Here is a 13,529-nt window from a genome sequence, read left to right on the forward strand (position 1 = left end):
GCATCAGCGTTTGTGCTGGTGTGGGAAAAATGAGTGCTCTGTGGGAACACTGGAGCTACCCACAGCAATATCACATGTGCAGTGCCCCTGGAAGGACAGGCAGGAGGGAGCACCCTTTGCTCTGCAGAAGGACTAAACAAACTCCTCTGACCTGCCCAAATCTCTACCATGCCAAACCTGTAGGGAAAGGCACCCTCAAGGCAAGCCTGATGAGCAAACAGCTCTTGTCCTTGTCTCTATACAGGAGAGATGCTGAGAGGCAGATTAAGGAGAAGGTGACCATGCAGCCTGCAATGAGCTGCTCCTGTCTGTGTGCCAGCACTCCATGGGGCTGTACTGGCTGGAGATGTACTGGCCCAGTCAGCAAGGCAGGGTGACACTGCCAGCCTGGATGCCAGTGGGCCTCAAGCTGGCCTGGCAGCAGTGGCTTCTCTCTGGCTGCCTCCTTGTTCCCTTTGTTCCCTAGGGGTAGAGAGTGATGACTTTATCAAATCCTTGCTTTGTCAAGGGCAAAGTGCCCTGCTCAGCCACAAGTTCCTCTCTCCTGCTCACTGCAACCTCATCCCTGGTGTGAGCCAGAAGCAATTCAGCTCTCCCAGCCATAGCTCCAGCCGTGGCCCCAGTTTTGTTCCTGTGAGGATCCCTCTGTTCTGGGAGTGGCAGGAGTGCTTCTTGCCTCTCTTCCTACCTGCTGTGCAGGAAAGAGGCTGGGACCTGTGTCACCACACTGTGACCAAGCCCTGGGCACAGAGACCAGCTGGTCTCTTCTGCTCCCCACAAGGCTCAGAGTTGCTGCTAGGACAGCAGACCCTGCCACTGCCTGCAATTTGATGAGTGCCACCAGCCTCCTTCCCCTGGGGTGTCCTGCAGAGCAGAACAATCACTTTGGGCTTGTGCTCAAACCTGCCCACCTCCTTTGCCTTCCCTATTGACTGTGTTGATGGAATTGTCTCCAACTTCCTTCCCCTTGTTTGTTTCCACTCGTTTCCCAACCGGAAAGAGGTTTTGGCACGTAATAAAACAATTCTTTCCTTGCCTTCATCTCTCCCTGTCCATGTGCTGCAGGGCAGCTGGTGACAGGGCTCCCAGTGCCCCAGACCCACCTTGCCATGCAGCTTGGCCCAGCGAGTGAAGAACATGTGCTTGCAGAGGCGCGAGGGGCCGCCGCAGCTGCGCTTGCCCGTGGTGGCGTTGATCACCTCCAGCTCCGCGCTCCCCAGGACCCAGTTCACGCTGAACCCCGGTGACTTCCCGGGCTGCCGAGCGCCCGCGTGGCTCACCCCTGCAGGAAAGGGACACAGTGACTCCAGTGCTCAGGAGAGTGAGTGCTCAGAGTGCCCAAGAGAGGCCCCAGTGCTCACTCGAAGCTGCTCCTGGGTTGTGGTGGCACAGGAGACACCCCCAGTGAATCGCTGGCGTCGTGCACTGCATGTGCTCTTGTCACTGTCGGTTAAACGTTACCAGACCAAGTGCCTTGGACAGACATAGCTTGGTACTTCCTATAGATTTTCCCCACCTAGCCTAAGGAATGCCTTTGGATTGCAGTGTGAGCTGTTGACAGCAGTGTGATGTTTGCTGAGTGAAATCTTTCCCAAAGGCTTTAATGGGATAACAGGTTTTACAAGGAACTAAGCAGTACAGTGTTTTGGCCATCTTTTGGCCATTTCTTTCAGGTGAGCTTCCCACAGTCCTGCATATTTATCTGCTATTAAGTCCTGGGGCCTTTGCTGTGAGGAGATGTGTAGGGAGATAGAACACAGAATGTAATTTTACCCCCTAAAGAGTTGCAGCTGAGCCAATTACTAAGGATTAGGAGCAGGCCTGATGTTAACAGGCTGCAGCTGTAGCCAATAAGAAGAGTGTTATAAAAGAGTGGATTGGTTGGTTGAAGGCACTGGAGTCAGTTGGCTGCTGTGAGGATAAGGAAGGGTCAGTGCCTAGAGGAGATGCCTACAAGAAACATCAAGGAGGCACAAAATTCTTGCAATGTGGAACCCTTGCAGTGTAATGACAACAGAACTCTTGCAATATAATGACAACAGGGATGTCTAGACCTCAGGGGATAAGAAAATGCAAAACAATACACTTCATCATCACAGAGAGAGAGAGATATTATTAAATCCAAGTTAATAATGACCTTATAGACATCACAGACCTGCACAGAACATTCTTGGTCCCCACCTTGTGTCTGCCTGCCAGATTCCAGCCCTGTACTGGAGCACCAATTTCTTCAACAGCTAGGTTGTGTCCTAATGGTGATATTTGATATTTAGGACATCTTTAAGAGGAATGCTTCATATGTAATTTTAGACAGCTGCATTAATGATGTTTACAGTCACCTGGGATGACTGCATGACCTTAATGTCATCCGTGTGGCCAATTTTGGACATCTGAGCCCAATACTGAGCCAATGCCTCCATGGCTGAGATCTCCTTGGCTCTGAATGCAGACCATGGCTACAAGGTCAGGTATGGGTGTGTACACGAGCTATTTTTAATCAGGTAAATTTTTGTCTCTTTTTAACTATTTAGTCCACCTCAGCCTTTTCATGAGTCCTGTTGCTTTTTCATTTCTTATACTTGAAACCAGGGAAGGATTAATCTTTGCAAGAAAATAAGAGGAATAAAGAAAGTGGCTGGTTTATTTTGCAGCACAGTACAAATGCAAACAAGTGAGCTCTGCCTTGCCCTACTTATTAGTGCTTTTGCAGCAAAGAATCAACAGTGGGAGCTTCTGAAGCTGGAAAACTTAGAGTGACCTGAAGCACTTTGAATATTTTTGAAAACATGGACCTTGGATAATGTGTCTGGATCCAGCTGTTGTGTCTCTCTCTGCCGATTTGCTGTGTGGGCCACTAGCCTGCAGACCTGGACCACAAAAGCCACCATGGTGAGCAGCAGGTGGGGACTGTGCTGGGGGCAGGAGCTGCCTGGCACAGCCAGCCCAGCAGAGGCCAGTGCTGGAGCTGTGATTCCAAATGGCAGCTCCTGCCCGCGGCAGCTCCAGCAACAGCTCAAGGTTTGCACTGCTTCCATTGCTGCTGGGTGGAGGGCAGCAGAGAGAGCTCCCTTGCATTTTCTGCTGAGAGGGTTTTAAAGAACTGTTGAAAAGAGTGAGTACTGATATGGGCTGTTCAGAGAGAAGGATATTAAAGAAAAGAGATCAAAACCCCTCCTTTCCAAAGTGCCCTTCTTGCCCAGGATCTCATTTTCAAAACAGATGCATGCCACGAGCATCTGCTGGTCTGAGGCAGAATGGGAGGAGATGGGAGCTGGTGGGAATGCTACACCCACTACTGAATGTGCTGAGCTTGGAAAGCTCCTGAAAGACACATCAGGAGAAGTGGAGGGCTGTGCAGGTCTGTCTGGCCAGGATGCTGCCTCTGCAGGCAGTTGCTGCATCCTGCCTGGAGCCTCTCAGCATCATGAGAAACAATGAGGGACATGCTCCCTCTCTCCCCTGTCCCTTCTGTCCTGGGAGGGAGCTTCTAGAGCCAAATGGAACTTAGCACATGCAGAGAGAGAAAGGTGGCCTTTGAAAGGAAAAAATTATATGGCAAACTCACTTTGTATCGATGACAAAGCTGGAAATGCAGAAACCATCTCAGTCACTGGGACTGAACTCGCTACCGTGTGTAGAAGAGAATTACAGCTCAGTCATAACCTCACCCAGGATTTGTAAACACATTCATGTCGTATTAATACCTCTTTCAATTTTCCCCCCCCCAGAGATAACAGATCAGTCTGCATCTAAAACTCCAGTTCACCTAGGCAACAGGATTTAAACTGAGAGCTTGAAAATCAGATAGCTCTGCAGCGCTGCTCGAGCGTCTCTACGCAGAACAAGATGCAAACAGATCAAAATCAGCTGTTTGACACTATGCACCACTCTCTGTCAAGATAGCACCCAAAAGCTCAGAGGATTGGAGTGCCAAAAAGCATGATAGCAAACACCCTGCCATGCAAAGTTGCCACAGGACAGTAAATAAATGAAAATGTGAAATCCCTGACTAGAGGAAGAGAAGGAAGGGCTGCTCAGAGGGGAGATCAGGTTGTGGGTGCCCATCAGATGGGGGCTGGCAGAGCAGCCCAGGCCGGTCCCAGTGCCTGGAAACCCCTATGGGCTCCTTTGGATTTCATGCTTTCTCTTCCCAGCTATCATATGTAAGCAGATGTATTTAGGTAAATAGAAGATATTTTCACATCCTTTTCTGAATGCAAAAGAAGAAGTTTAAAAAAAAAACTATGAGAGTCATAACAGACAAATACAGAGCATGGATATGTTCTCTGATTGTTGATATTTTTATAATTAAAAAATTCTTCTGTATTTTTCTTTTGAGAAATAATTTTTTTGATTTATTTAGATAGTAACACTTGAATAATCTAGGCTACTTTCTCTCCTCTATGTAAAACATCCTTCTTAAAACCCACATAGGAAAGAGTACAACAGAAGACAGTCAGATTTGAAAGACAAAGAAAAGTCTTTGCACAAATAATAGGAATTTGAGTACTGTGGGATGTGAACTGAAATCTGTCCTCTTTCTCCTCTCTCCCCCAGCAAAACCTCATAACCCATCAGGATACCCTTTAAAACAGCCTCACTCTTAAGAGGACAGGATATAAAAAAGGCATTTCTTCTATAAATTACACCCAAGAGTAATCTCTGTGGAAGAGTATAGCTCCATCTGGCTGGGGCTGATAGAAAACTGAGCAGAAAACCTCACTGATTATTTTTCAGTGGAGCCAAGGAGTTAATCTCAGTACATCTCATTACACCATGACTCTCCTCTCCATTGGAATGCTTGTACTCCTATGATCAAGTGGCAAAATAATTGATATCCTTATAATTTAAGGACTCCTGCAGTCCTGGGCTGGTCTGAGATCCAAGACAAGAGTGGAGGTGGAGTTGCCTGGCTGAGATTGTGTAGGTCTGGTGTCTAATGCATTTGGAGAAGCTTTTTCTAGGTGCCCATCCCTTAGTCATTGGATATCTGCTGGCAGGGTTTCCCAGGAGAAAGAATTGTGGCATAAGCCTCAGCAGTGTAAGTTTTAATCAGCATTGCCTCCCTGGGATTTGTGGGGGGAGGGAAGATTAAAAATAATGATGTTAGAGACAAAAACAATGCAGAGAGAAAGAGAGAGAGAGAGAGACAGATTCCTCCCACTGCTTCTCCTGGGCCGAGGAAATCCAACAAACACAACCAAAGAGCAAAGGAAATGCTTTTCCAAACAGAAACCTCTGGAAAGGAGGAAGAGAGCCCAGAAACATGCAGATATTTAAAGTGACACAAGTCCTCCTCTGATGCGTTTCTTATTCCCTTGAGATCTCTGGCAATGACTCTTGTACATACATACACACACACACTGGCCAAGTATGACCCATTGACTTTACTCTGCAAGGCCAGCCCAGCAAAGCAATAGCTGTTCTGTGGTGAAAACTCTTATAAAATCCCTTTTTGTGTTTTCAATCCTTCAACAGTTGAAGTGGGTTTCCATGTACATCCTGCAGACACAGTGAAATTTTGTGTGTCTTTGATTTTAATCTATGGGTGCACTTACGGTGTGTCAGGGCTGGCACAGGATGAGATCTGCTTTCCCAGTGGGAGATGCAGTGGCTTTGGCAGCTGGGGCTGTATTGTCAAAACAACAGCCAGATTTGGGAAATGGGGAGATATCTCCTGTCCAACTGTGAATTCTTTCCTCCCTACCACAATCTCATGTGGGAAGGAAAGGGAGGCTGAGCCATGCTCAGGGTGGACCAGGGCAGGAGGGACAGGTGGGGACATAAATTGGAGAGAGAGTGTGGATCACAGCTTCCTACTCACTTGATTGCAGTCTTTGTGCAGTTGCACTGAAGAGTTAAAAAATGGAGATAGGCTGTTCAGAAACAGTTCAGAACAGCCTTTTGACCTGTTCACCTCACAACACATACATGCATATTACACTTGCCAGATGTACTAAACCACACAGAACCTGAGAATTTCCCCAGTGGCTAAACTATCACTTCTGCCTTGTTAAAAAATTTGTTCAGCCAAACAAATTTTGTCACAAGGACATATTGAAAAAAAAAAAGCCCGTGAAATAGATAAGGTACTCCTTACTGAGGAACCTAGAGGACTTTGAAAGGTGATGGGGTACTCCACTAAAATGTCCCGACGTCCCATCTCTGTGACACTGACATCATATTAATGTCTTGGGGAATCCTCCCAAAGAACAATTATCAAAGATTAAAATAAGGATCTAATCTAGTGCAGAACTGGTGTCTCTTAGCATTCACATGACTCATGAGGATCTGAAGACAGTTAAACCTAAAATTTACTGAAAGCTTCCTTCTGGTTTTTAAAAGTGCTTTACTTAGTCATACTTTTTTTTTTTCCACTCTGAGTGTTCAATGTATAGTGGTTGTTTTCCTAGTCAGCTTTTATCCATTAATGATCCTTTTTTTGTGTCCTGCTAATGAAAGAGTATTTAAACACATTGGTGTCTTAATTCTACAAATTCATATTCTTCAGGGAAAAAGAAAAAGGGTGTGAGTTAATGCAAACAAAAAGCATTCCTGTTGGTCAGCAGTATGACTAGAGATGGGAGGGGGCACTATTTGACTTGCAGCAGGTGTTTGCTCACCACTGAGGAGCAGCTGGTTGCGGCGGTAGGAAGCCGGGAGCTGGCCAACGTCCTCTATCCTGTGGCTCATCACCCGGGACAGGTGTCCAGTGTGGTACAGGCTCCCCACCACGATGCTGTGCAGGTACAGGGGTTCAATGAAGGAGCTGAGCAGAGCGCCTTGCAGCCCAAGGATGTTCCACCTGGAAAAAAAATTCAGGAGCAATAAGACCCATGGATGGAGGAATGGCCATATTGGAGCTGCCCTGGGAAAATCAGCAAATGCCAGCACATGGTTTAGAGGGATGAGGGATGAAACTATTCCTGTCCCTGTCCTATGACACAGAAAGCACTGTTGGGTTATTATACACCCATGGGCTGATTACCCCTTCAGGAATATTGGAGATTACTGTAGTGCTTTTCACTTAAGGGATGTGTTTCCATCTTGTATTGCTGCAAACAGAAGTTTCTTATCAAAAGGTTTTCTTTTGAAAAGCATTTTGTGTTTGATGGATGTTCATTTAGCCTGTCACTAGCAGAATTTTTTTCCTGCATCTATAGTGTTTTACTTGCAATGGTAGAGCTAGAATGAGAGCTTTTGTTATTCCACCTTTATTTGCTGCCTGTCATACATAAGTACCATCTGCATGCCATACATTCAAGCTAACATATGACTTAGGTGGCCAAAATTCCCCCAAAATCTTTGAATGTCTCATAGGCTGACATTTCTTTGCACAAATGACCATGAAGATATGAAGACATCCATGAGAATTAAATCTTGGTCCTGAATAGGAAAAAGAGAAGACTTGAGCTTTTAGGAAATTTATTTGTAATTGATAGCTCGACCTTCTCTGAAGTGCTCAGAGAGATACATCTCACCTTGTTGCTGCCTTAAAGGTGCAGCAGAGTGATGGTGGGAACCTTGGGACCTTCTGCCTGTTGATGACTGAGACCTCTGTGCTGCTGCTGGTGGAGTAGCTGCCAGAACGGCTCTGCATTTTAATAGCTTATGAATTTTTGCATCAAGCTAGGCACAAATGTGACAGCCTCTAAATTCTTCAGAGGACAGCTAATTGGTTAATGAGTGGAAAAATTAAGAAGGGGAAAGAAGTCATGATGCAGTTACCGTCTTGGCAAACCTATTTAGCTCAGCTCATCTAAGAAGCTGTTTCCCGCCACACAAATGCTAACAGGCTCTCATACACTTGGATAATATTTTTACATAAGTTGAACACTGTCAGTCTGTCTGAGTAGTCTTGAGTTCAGGAGTTCAAACTGAAAATGCTTAGAAAATGGAGTTTGGAGAGTATATTTTGGCTCATTAAAACCCAAAACACCGGCTATATTTGGAGCTCGGTAGCTGCTGAAGGAAAGGCTATGAGGTGTCTGCTATATAAGGCATCATCCAGGGGCTGCCACGCTAAATAATGTGTTTAAAGCAGAATTTCCATCAGCAGCAAGCATTATGGTGCTAATTTCTTACATCATTGTTCTTTTCATTAATTAACATTTCTCAACTGTTAGTGCAATTATTGCAGTGCCTCTGTACTGTATGTCTCTTTTCATGATTAATAAGGAGTCATTATATTTCCCTTTCCTGAAGCAGTCAATTAACATGGAATACTTTCCATTAATTACTGAATGTTTAAAACCAGCATGCTGTACCTGGAGAGCAATCTGCTCTAGGAACCTGTGACACCAATTGCTTTTAAAAGTTCTCCTTAAATTTTATTCCAAAAACACAAGCAATTTAGCTGGCTGTATTAATTTGCCTCTGAAGCAGGGCTGTGAATGAGAAACATCTTTTAATCTCATGCAAGAAAAGGCAGCCATCTGGCTGCTGAGGATTTCAGAGTCAGACTCTCCCTGTCTCCCTCTGTAAATGCAGGCCATTAAAGTAATATGTTCATCTACATAAAACTCAAATGAAATATAAAAGGTAATATTTATATACAAACAATTTAGTCCCACAATTTAAACAGTCATTGGTTTTATGAAACATTTACTTTAGTCGATCAGATTTGCATAACTTCATTTGGGGAAAAAAAAGTGTGGTCATTTCTGCAAATCACATCACTTTTAAAGGAAAGAACTAGCTGCCTCTTTGAATAAATAACTTATCATGATGCAAAATTAATAATGCAAGCTTAAGAAACAGAGCTGAATTCAGCTAACAGTACTATGCCTTCAACCAGCATCTAAGGTAAGCAGAAAATTTACACAGATATCTTTGTCCAGATGAAATCTTGTAAGATATCAGTGCTGTTTTCAGCATTTAAGATTTCCTTAAAAAAGCCTTACATATTTGATTGAAGGAGACAAGAAAAGCAGCTAAACTGAAAACAACATATGTTCAACAATATTGGGATTTCAGCAATATGCACATCACAAGAAATCATCTGAGTTTTATTTACCAAAATAAGGGATTGTGCTCAGGTCATAAATTACAAGGTAATTTAAATTCATCACAAGGGAATCTGCCTTTTCTTTAGAGATATTTCTCTACCTAATTCTGGACATATTAATGTAAAAAGGGATTTGAATTTCAATGGAATTACACTATTAGAAATCACAATATAAGCACGATCAGGTCACCCACTATGTACTGAAAGTATTCCATAAACATGAATTATTCCTTGCAGTACTCCAGTAAGGTGAAGTCCCATTTTTGCACCCTGGGGAATCAGGGCAGAAAGGGTATAAGATCTGCTGAAATCTGTAAGAGTTTCTGGATGCAATAGCTGTCCCTTGAGAGAACCCTGTTTTCCCACTCCAAAAGAAGGCACATGAAGGTGTAGGGGTGATGAAGCTTCTGTATCAGCCATGGTGGGCTTTGACCCCAGGGGATAAGTTTGACTCCAAGACAAATTGGACAGAGCAATCAGATTTAAACAAACAAACAAACAAACCAACAAAAAAACAAGGAAGAAGAAACCTATCAGAGAATACCAGCACCAGAGCAAGTCCTGCCTGATGTGTAGAATGTGGTGCACAAAGAGACTGTCCCAGAACCAGACAGCATTCTAAAGTATCAAGGACTGAGAAGCCAGGAAAGGCACCAAGAGGGCAATATTTGGTGGGGACCACTTGCTGGGTGTTTTTGAGCTGGTGTCCCCCAGGTGGTGTGAAAAGGGATGAGGGTGATGGCACTGCCACCTGTACAGTGGCTGCTTCTGGCTCAGCACTGGTTTAGCAGCATCTGGTCAGAGCAATGGGAAGAAGCAAAGAAGGAGCTTTGCTTTCCAGTCTAGCCCAGGTTTCTCAGAGTGTTCAGGCAGTTGTTTCTCTCTGGAATGCGGTCCTGATCATGCATGTGAATCCCACTAACTCAGCACAAGTCCCAAGAAAAGAGGGGTTCTGAACTGGCCAAAATCAGACCCTTGCTCTGCTGCTGTTCTTCAGAGCCCAGGAAAAACACTTTAATGTTGGGGAAAATTTTCAGTTCCTCATGCTGGTGCTGCTCTGTGGATGAAAAGGGTGCCTTGGAGGGCTGCCAGTGCAGTATTGTGCAGAAACATTAGATTTTACTGACAAATATTTGGGGGAAGGTCTTTTATCCTGTGCATTATTCATCCCTTGACCAACACACATGGCTAATGTACTGACTTGATCCTTTGATATATGAACATCTATGAAATTATTTGTAGGTAGATGGTAGGGAAAGATCCATCTGAGCAACAGTGAAACTATCAATAAGGGTGTTAATTTTGAAGGAGCTCTTTCTCTGTAGCCTAATTTAGGTCCATGAAAGTAGCTGTGTTCCCATCTGTAACAAAGAGCTCTCTTCAAATGTGGCTTTTCAAAATACAATTATTATTCAATGCAATGCAGTGTTACATTTTGGCTTCTCAATATATCAAAGTGACTTTTCTTGCTATGAGGAAATATGCTGGATCATTCTGAATTTTCCTAATTGTACAAGATTTTAAGTGCTGTTTTCAAGGACACACATCTCTCTAATAACTCATATGCTATGTGCTCTGTAATAACCCTTCCAATAAAGTGAAAATCAACCTAATGCTCCCTTAGTCACAGATCTTATTTAAAAATCCCCAAATCTTCAGCAGACAGGATAAACAAAACAGAATGTCTCCCCTTTTCACTCAAATATGGGAGCTTTTGTAGCTTTAAATAGAAGGGAAGTATACCCTTCCTTTTGTTCAAACAGCAGATATTACTGCACTGTTTACAAAGACAAAATCCTGCGTCCAGTTTTCAATATAGATAATCCTTAAACAAATATATTTTTGCCTGTTTGTCAATCACAGAAATGCCAGTGACAAGCTGGGAGGCATCCCAGAGCAGGCAGCCTTTCTTTGATGAAATGCTGTGCTCTCCCAGCCCTGGACAAGCAGAGGGCAGGGCGTGACCCCCCTGCAGAGCCCCCCGGTTCCCAGGCTCCTGAGAGCTCAGGACACAGCGAGGTGTGCAGGGAAATGCGTCCCCACATCACAGCCTCACCACAGCCTCCACGTGCTGGAGCATCACCTCAGCACATGAATTGTCTATGGCCTCTCCCTTGGAGCAAGAGAAAAAGGGATGATGAAAACACTGAGGAAAGGGTTTGGAGGCAAACCCAGGGGGTTGCAGGGGGCTGCAGCTTTGCTCAGGTCAGTACAAGGCTCCCTGCCCATTGCTGAGATGTGCAGTGACAGCTGGAGCCCCTCTGCTGGTGTTTCTAACATTGATTTGGACATGGTTAGACCTGAAACCCAACACTTGAACCCCTTTGTAACTGGGGTGTGGAGAAATTCACCTGGTGCATCAAAACATCTCAGGGAACTGCACCCACCTGCCAGGGATGCTCAGAGACTGAAGTGTCTCCTTGGGACCTTTGGAAATCTTGCCCCTTAAAAAGCATTGCTGAGGAATTTCAAATCTTATTTTGATAAGGCTTTTTGTAAAAGACTTTGTTTTTTTATTAAGAGCTTTAAGTCTTATCCACTCAGTGTGTTGTTAACCTCCTGTACCACAGTTTCTATTACCAATATTTCCAGCTATGCTTCACACAACATAAATTGTTATTCAGGGTGGCATGTGCTCAGAAGGACACCTGTGGTGCTCCTATTTATATGACCATTTAGCTATTATTGGTTTGAAAACTGGAACTAGTGCATTAGTTTTTGATCTGTATTTTAACAGTGGGTGGTTTATACATGTTTTCTGGAACATACCTTGTGGTGAAAGAATGAAATTGAACTCTCAGTCACACAGAAAGGGGTTAAGAGAGAGAATTACAAACCGTCTGCACAAATCATCTCTAATTGAAGATCTAGCTGTGTTAATTGATTTTCATTTGCATTAATATGTAGCCTTTGAAGTAGCTTTTCTTAAGAGTTACCTTGTCAGGCTCAGCCTTCTGTTAACAATGGCTCTGGTCGACAGGCTAACACTAAAATAGATCTAAGAATGCCAATTTCTAACACTGACTTTTAGTCCTGCATATTTATATGCTACATTTAAATACAGCTTAATGTGCTCAACTCATCCTCTAAAATGCTACTTCAGACTCCCACTGATAAATCCTGAAAAGGTGCCTTAAGGCTACACTACCTTGCAGTACTCTGATCATATTCTCAATAAAGATTTCTTCCTATTCTCTAGCTTGTGGGGCCCAAATAATCCACAAATCTTAGCCACAGGACATGGGTAGAGTGCTCATGATGCAGTGCAAAGTTTGGAGGTCCATTGTTTCTGTTTGTGTTGTTTTGTAGGTGAGGTAATTTAGATACTCAAGGTCTTTTTTTACTTCTGAGCTAAATGTCACTTTTTTTGGTGAAGTTTGAGGAAGTAGATGACCATTAGCCTGGTGGCAAGAAAATACACAGTCTTTTAAAGGTGACCTTTTGAGAAGCGGTACTAAGAAAACAATTTTAAGGCCAGAGCTTATAAAACAAACACTGAATTCTGGCTTTTATGTGCTGTTTAAAGACAGTGTTTATGAGGATTGCTCCCTGCAAATCCTGCACAATGCAAAGTACATTTCTCAGCCTGGATCCTGCAAGGGGACTCTGAAAGAGGAAAGTGCCACTGCTCATCCATTTATGAATAAGTTTATACAATCTTTGTGTGTTTAGATGCAAAATTGCTGCACAGAAGGCTGGCATCTCTCCAAATAACTACATAAACTCAACATCTAGTGAGCCACAATGTGCTCTGCCCTGGCCAGAGTGTGAGGTGTCCAGTCCCCTGGCTGAGGTTGGTCAAGGAAGACAGTTTGGAGAAGAGTAATGCAGTGCAGAACTCTCTCCTGGGACACCCAGATAAGAACTGATTTTTGGAATGAACCCTAGTGTTGAATGCTTGCACCAAGAACCTAAAATGGCCTGGACACATCAAGGTGAGGTGGTGACCCAGGATCTGGGAACACCGGCTCACACCACGGGTCTGCTGAGCTCTGGGGAGCTGTGGTGCTCTCCTCCCTGTGCTCCCAGCTCCTCTGCCATGCTCTGCCAAACCACTGTTATGCTCTGCCAAACCAAACCACTGCCACACGCTGCCAAACCATGCCATGCTCTGCCAAACCCCGGCCATGCTCTGCCAAACCAAACCACTGCCATGCTCTGCCAACCACTGGCAATGGCAAGCACCAAACCTCTCTGTGCAGCTGCACAGGGCAGAGCACCCTACTGTTTCAGAAGGGTTGGCACTGGGGGAAGTGATTTCTCTAGTTTTCTGCATGGAAGAAGAAGGAACCCAGGTGCTGGTGATGAGATAAATAAACTTGATGAGCTCAGAGCATGGAACAGGAAACTTTATATAGAAGGGAGGAGTATGTACTGCTAAATCTGAGTTATGGTGAGCCTAGAGGATGAGCCATGGTGAAAGAGACTGGCCTGAAGCTCAGGCAGTGTTTCCATGAGTCAGAGGACAAAGTGTGTCACAGGGAAGGTGGTTCTCTCCTCTGTGACAGACTGAATTTCTCTT

General features: G+C 44.4%; 1 protein-coding gene across 2 annotated transcripts in view; it reads right to left on the bottom strand.

Moving 5' to 3' along the window:
- The window catches only part of ADARB2 (adenosine deaminase RNA specific B2 (inactive)), a 305,116-nt gene that overhangs the window by 1,598 nt on the left and 289,989 nt on the right, over nucleotides 1–13,529 (bottom strand). For both annotated transcript variants that reach the window (XM_058808746.1, XM_058808753.1), the window contains exons 8-9: nucleotides 6,624–6,805; nucleotides 1,104–1,282 (exon numbers count right to left, since the gene is read on the bottom strand). In XM_058808746.1, the coding sequence (XP_058664729.1) occupies nucleotides 1,104–1,282; nucleotides 6,624–6,805 (361 nt within the window). The remainder of the gene's footprint in view (nucleotides 1–1,103; nucleotides 1,283–6,623; nucleotides 6,806–13,529) is intronic.

Source organism: Ammospiza caudacuta, chromosome 1 (assembly GCF_027887145.1).
Source record: "Ammospiza caudacuta isolate bAmmCau1 chromosome 1, bAmmCau1.pri, whole genome shotgun sequence".
NCBI classification, from domain to species: Eukaryota; Metazoa; Chordata; class Aves; order Passeriformes; family Passerellidae; genus Ammospiza; species Ammospiza caudacuta.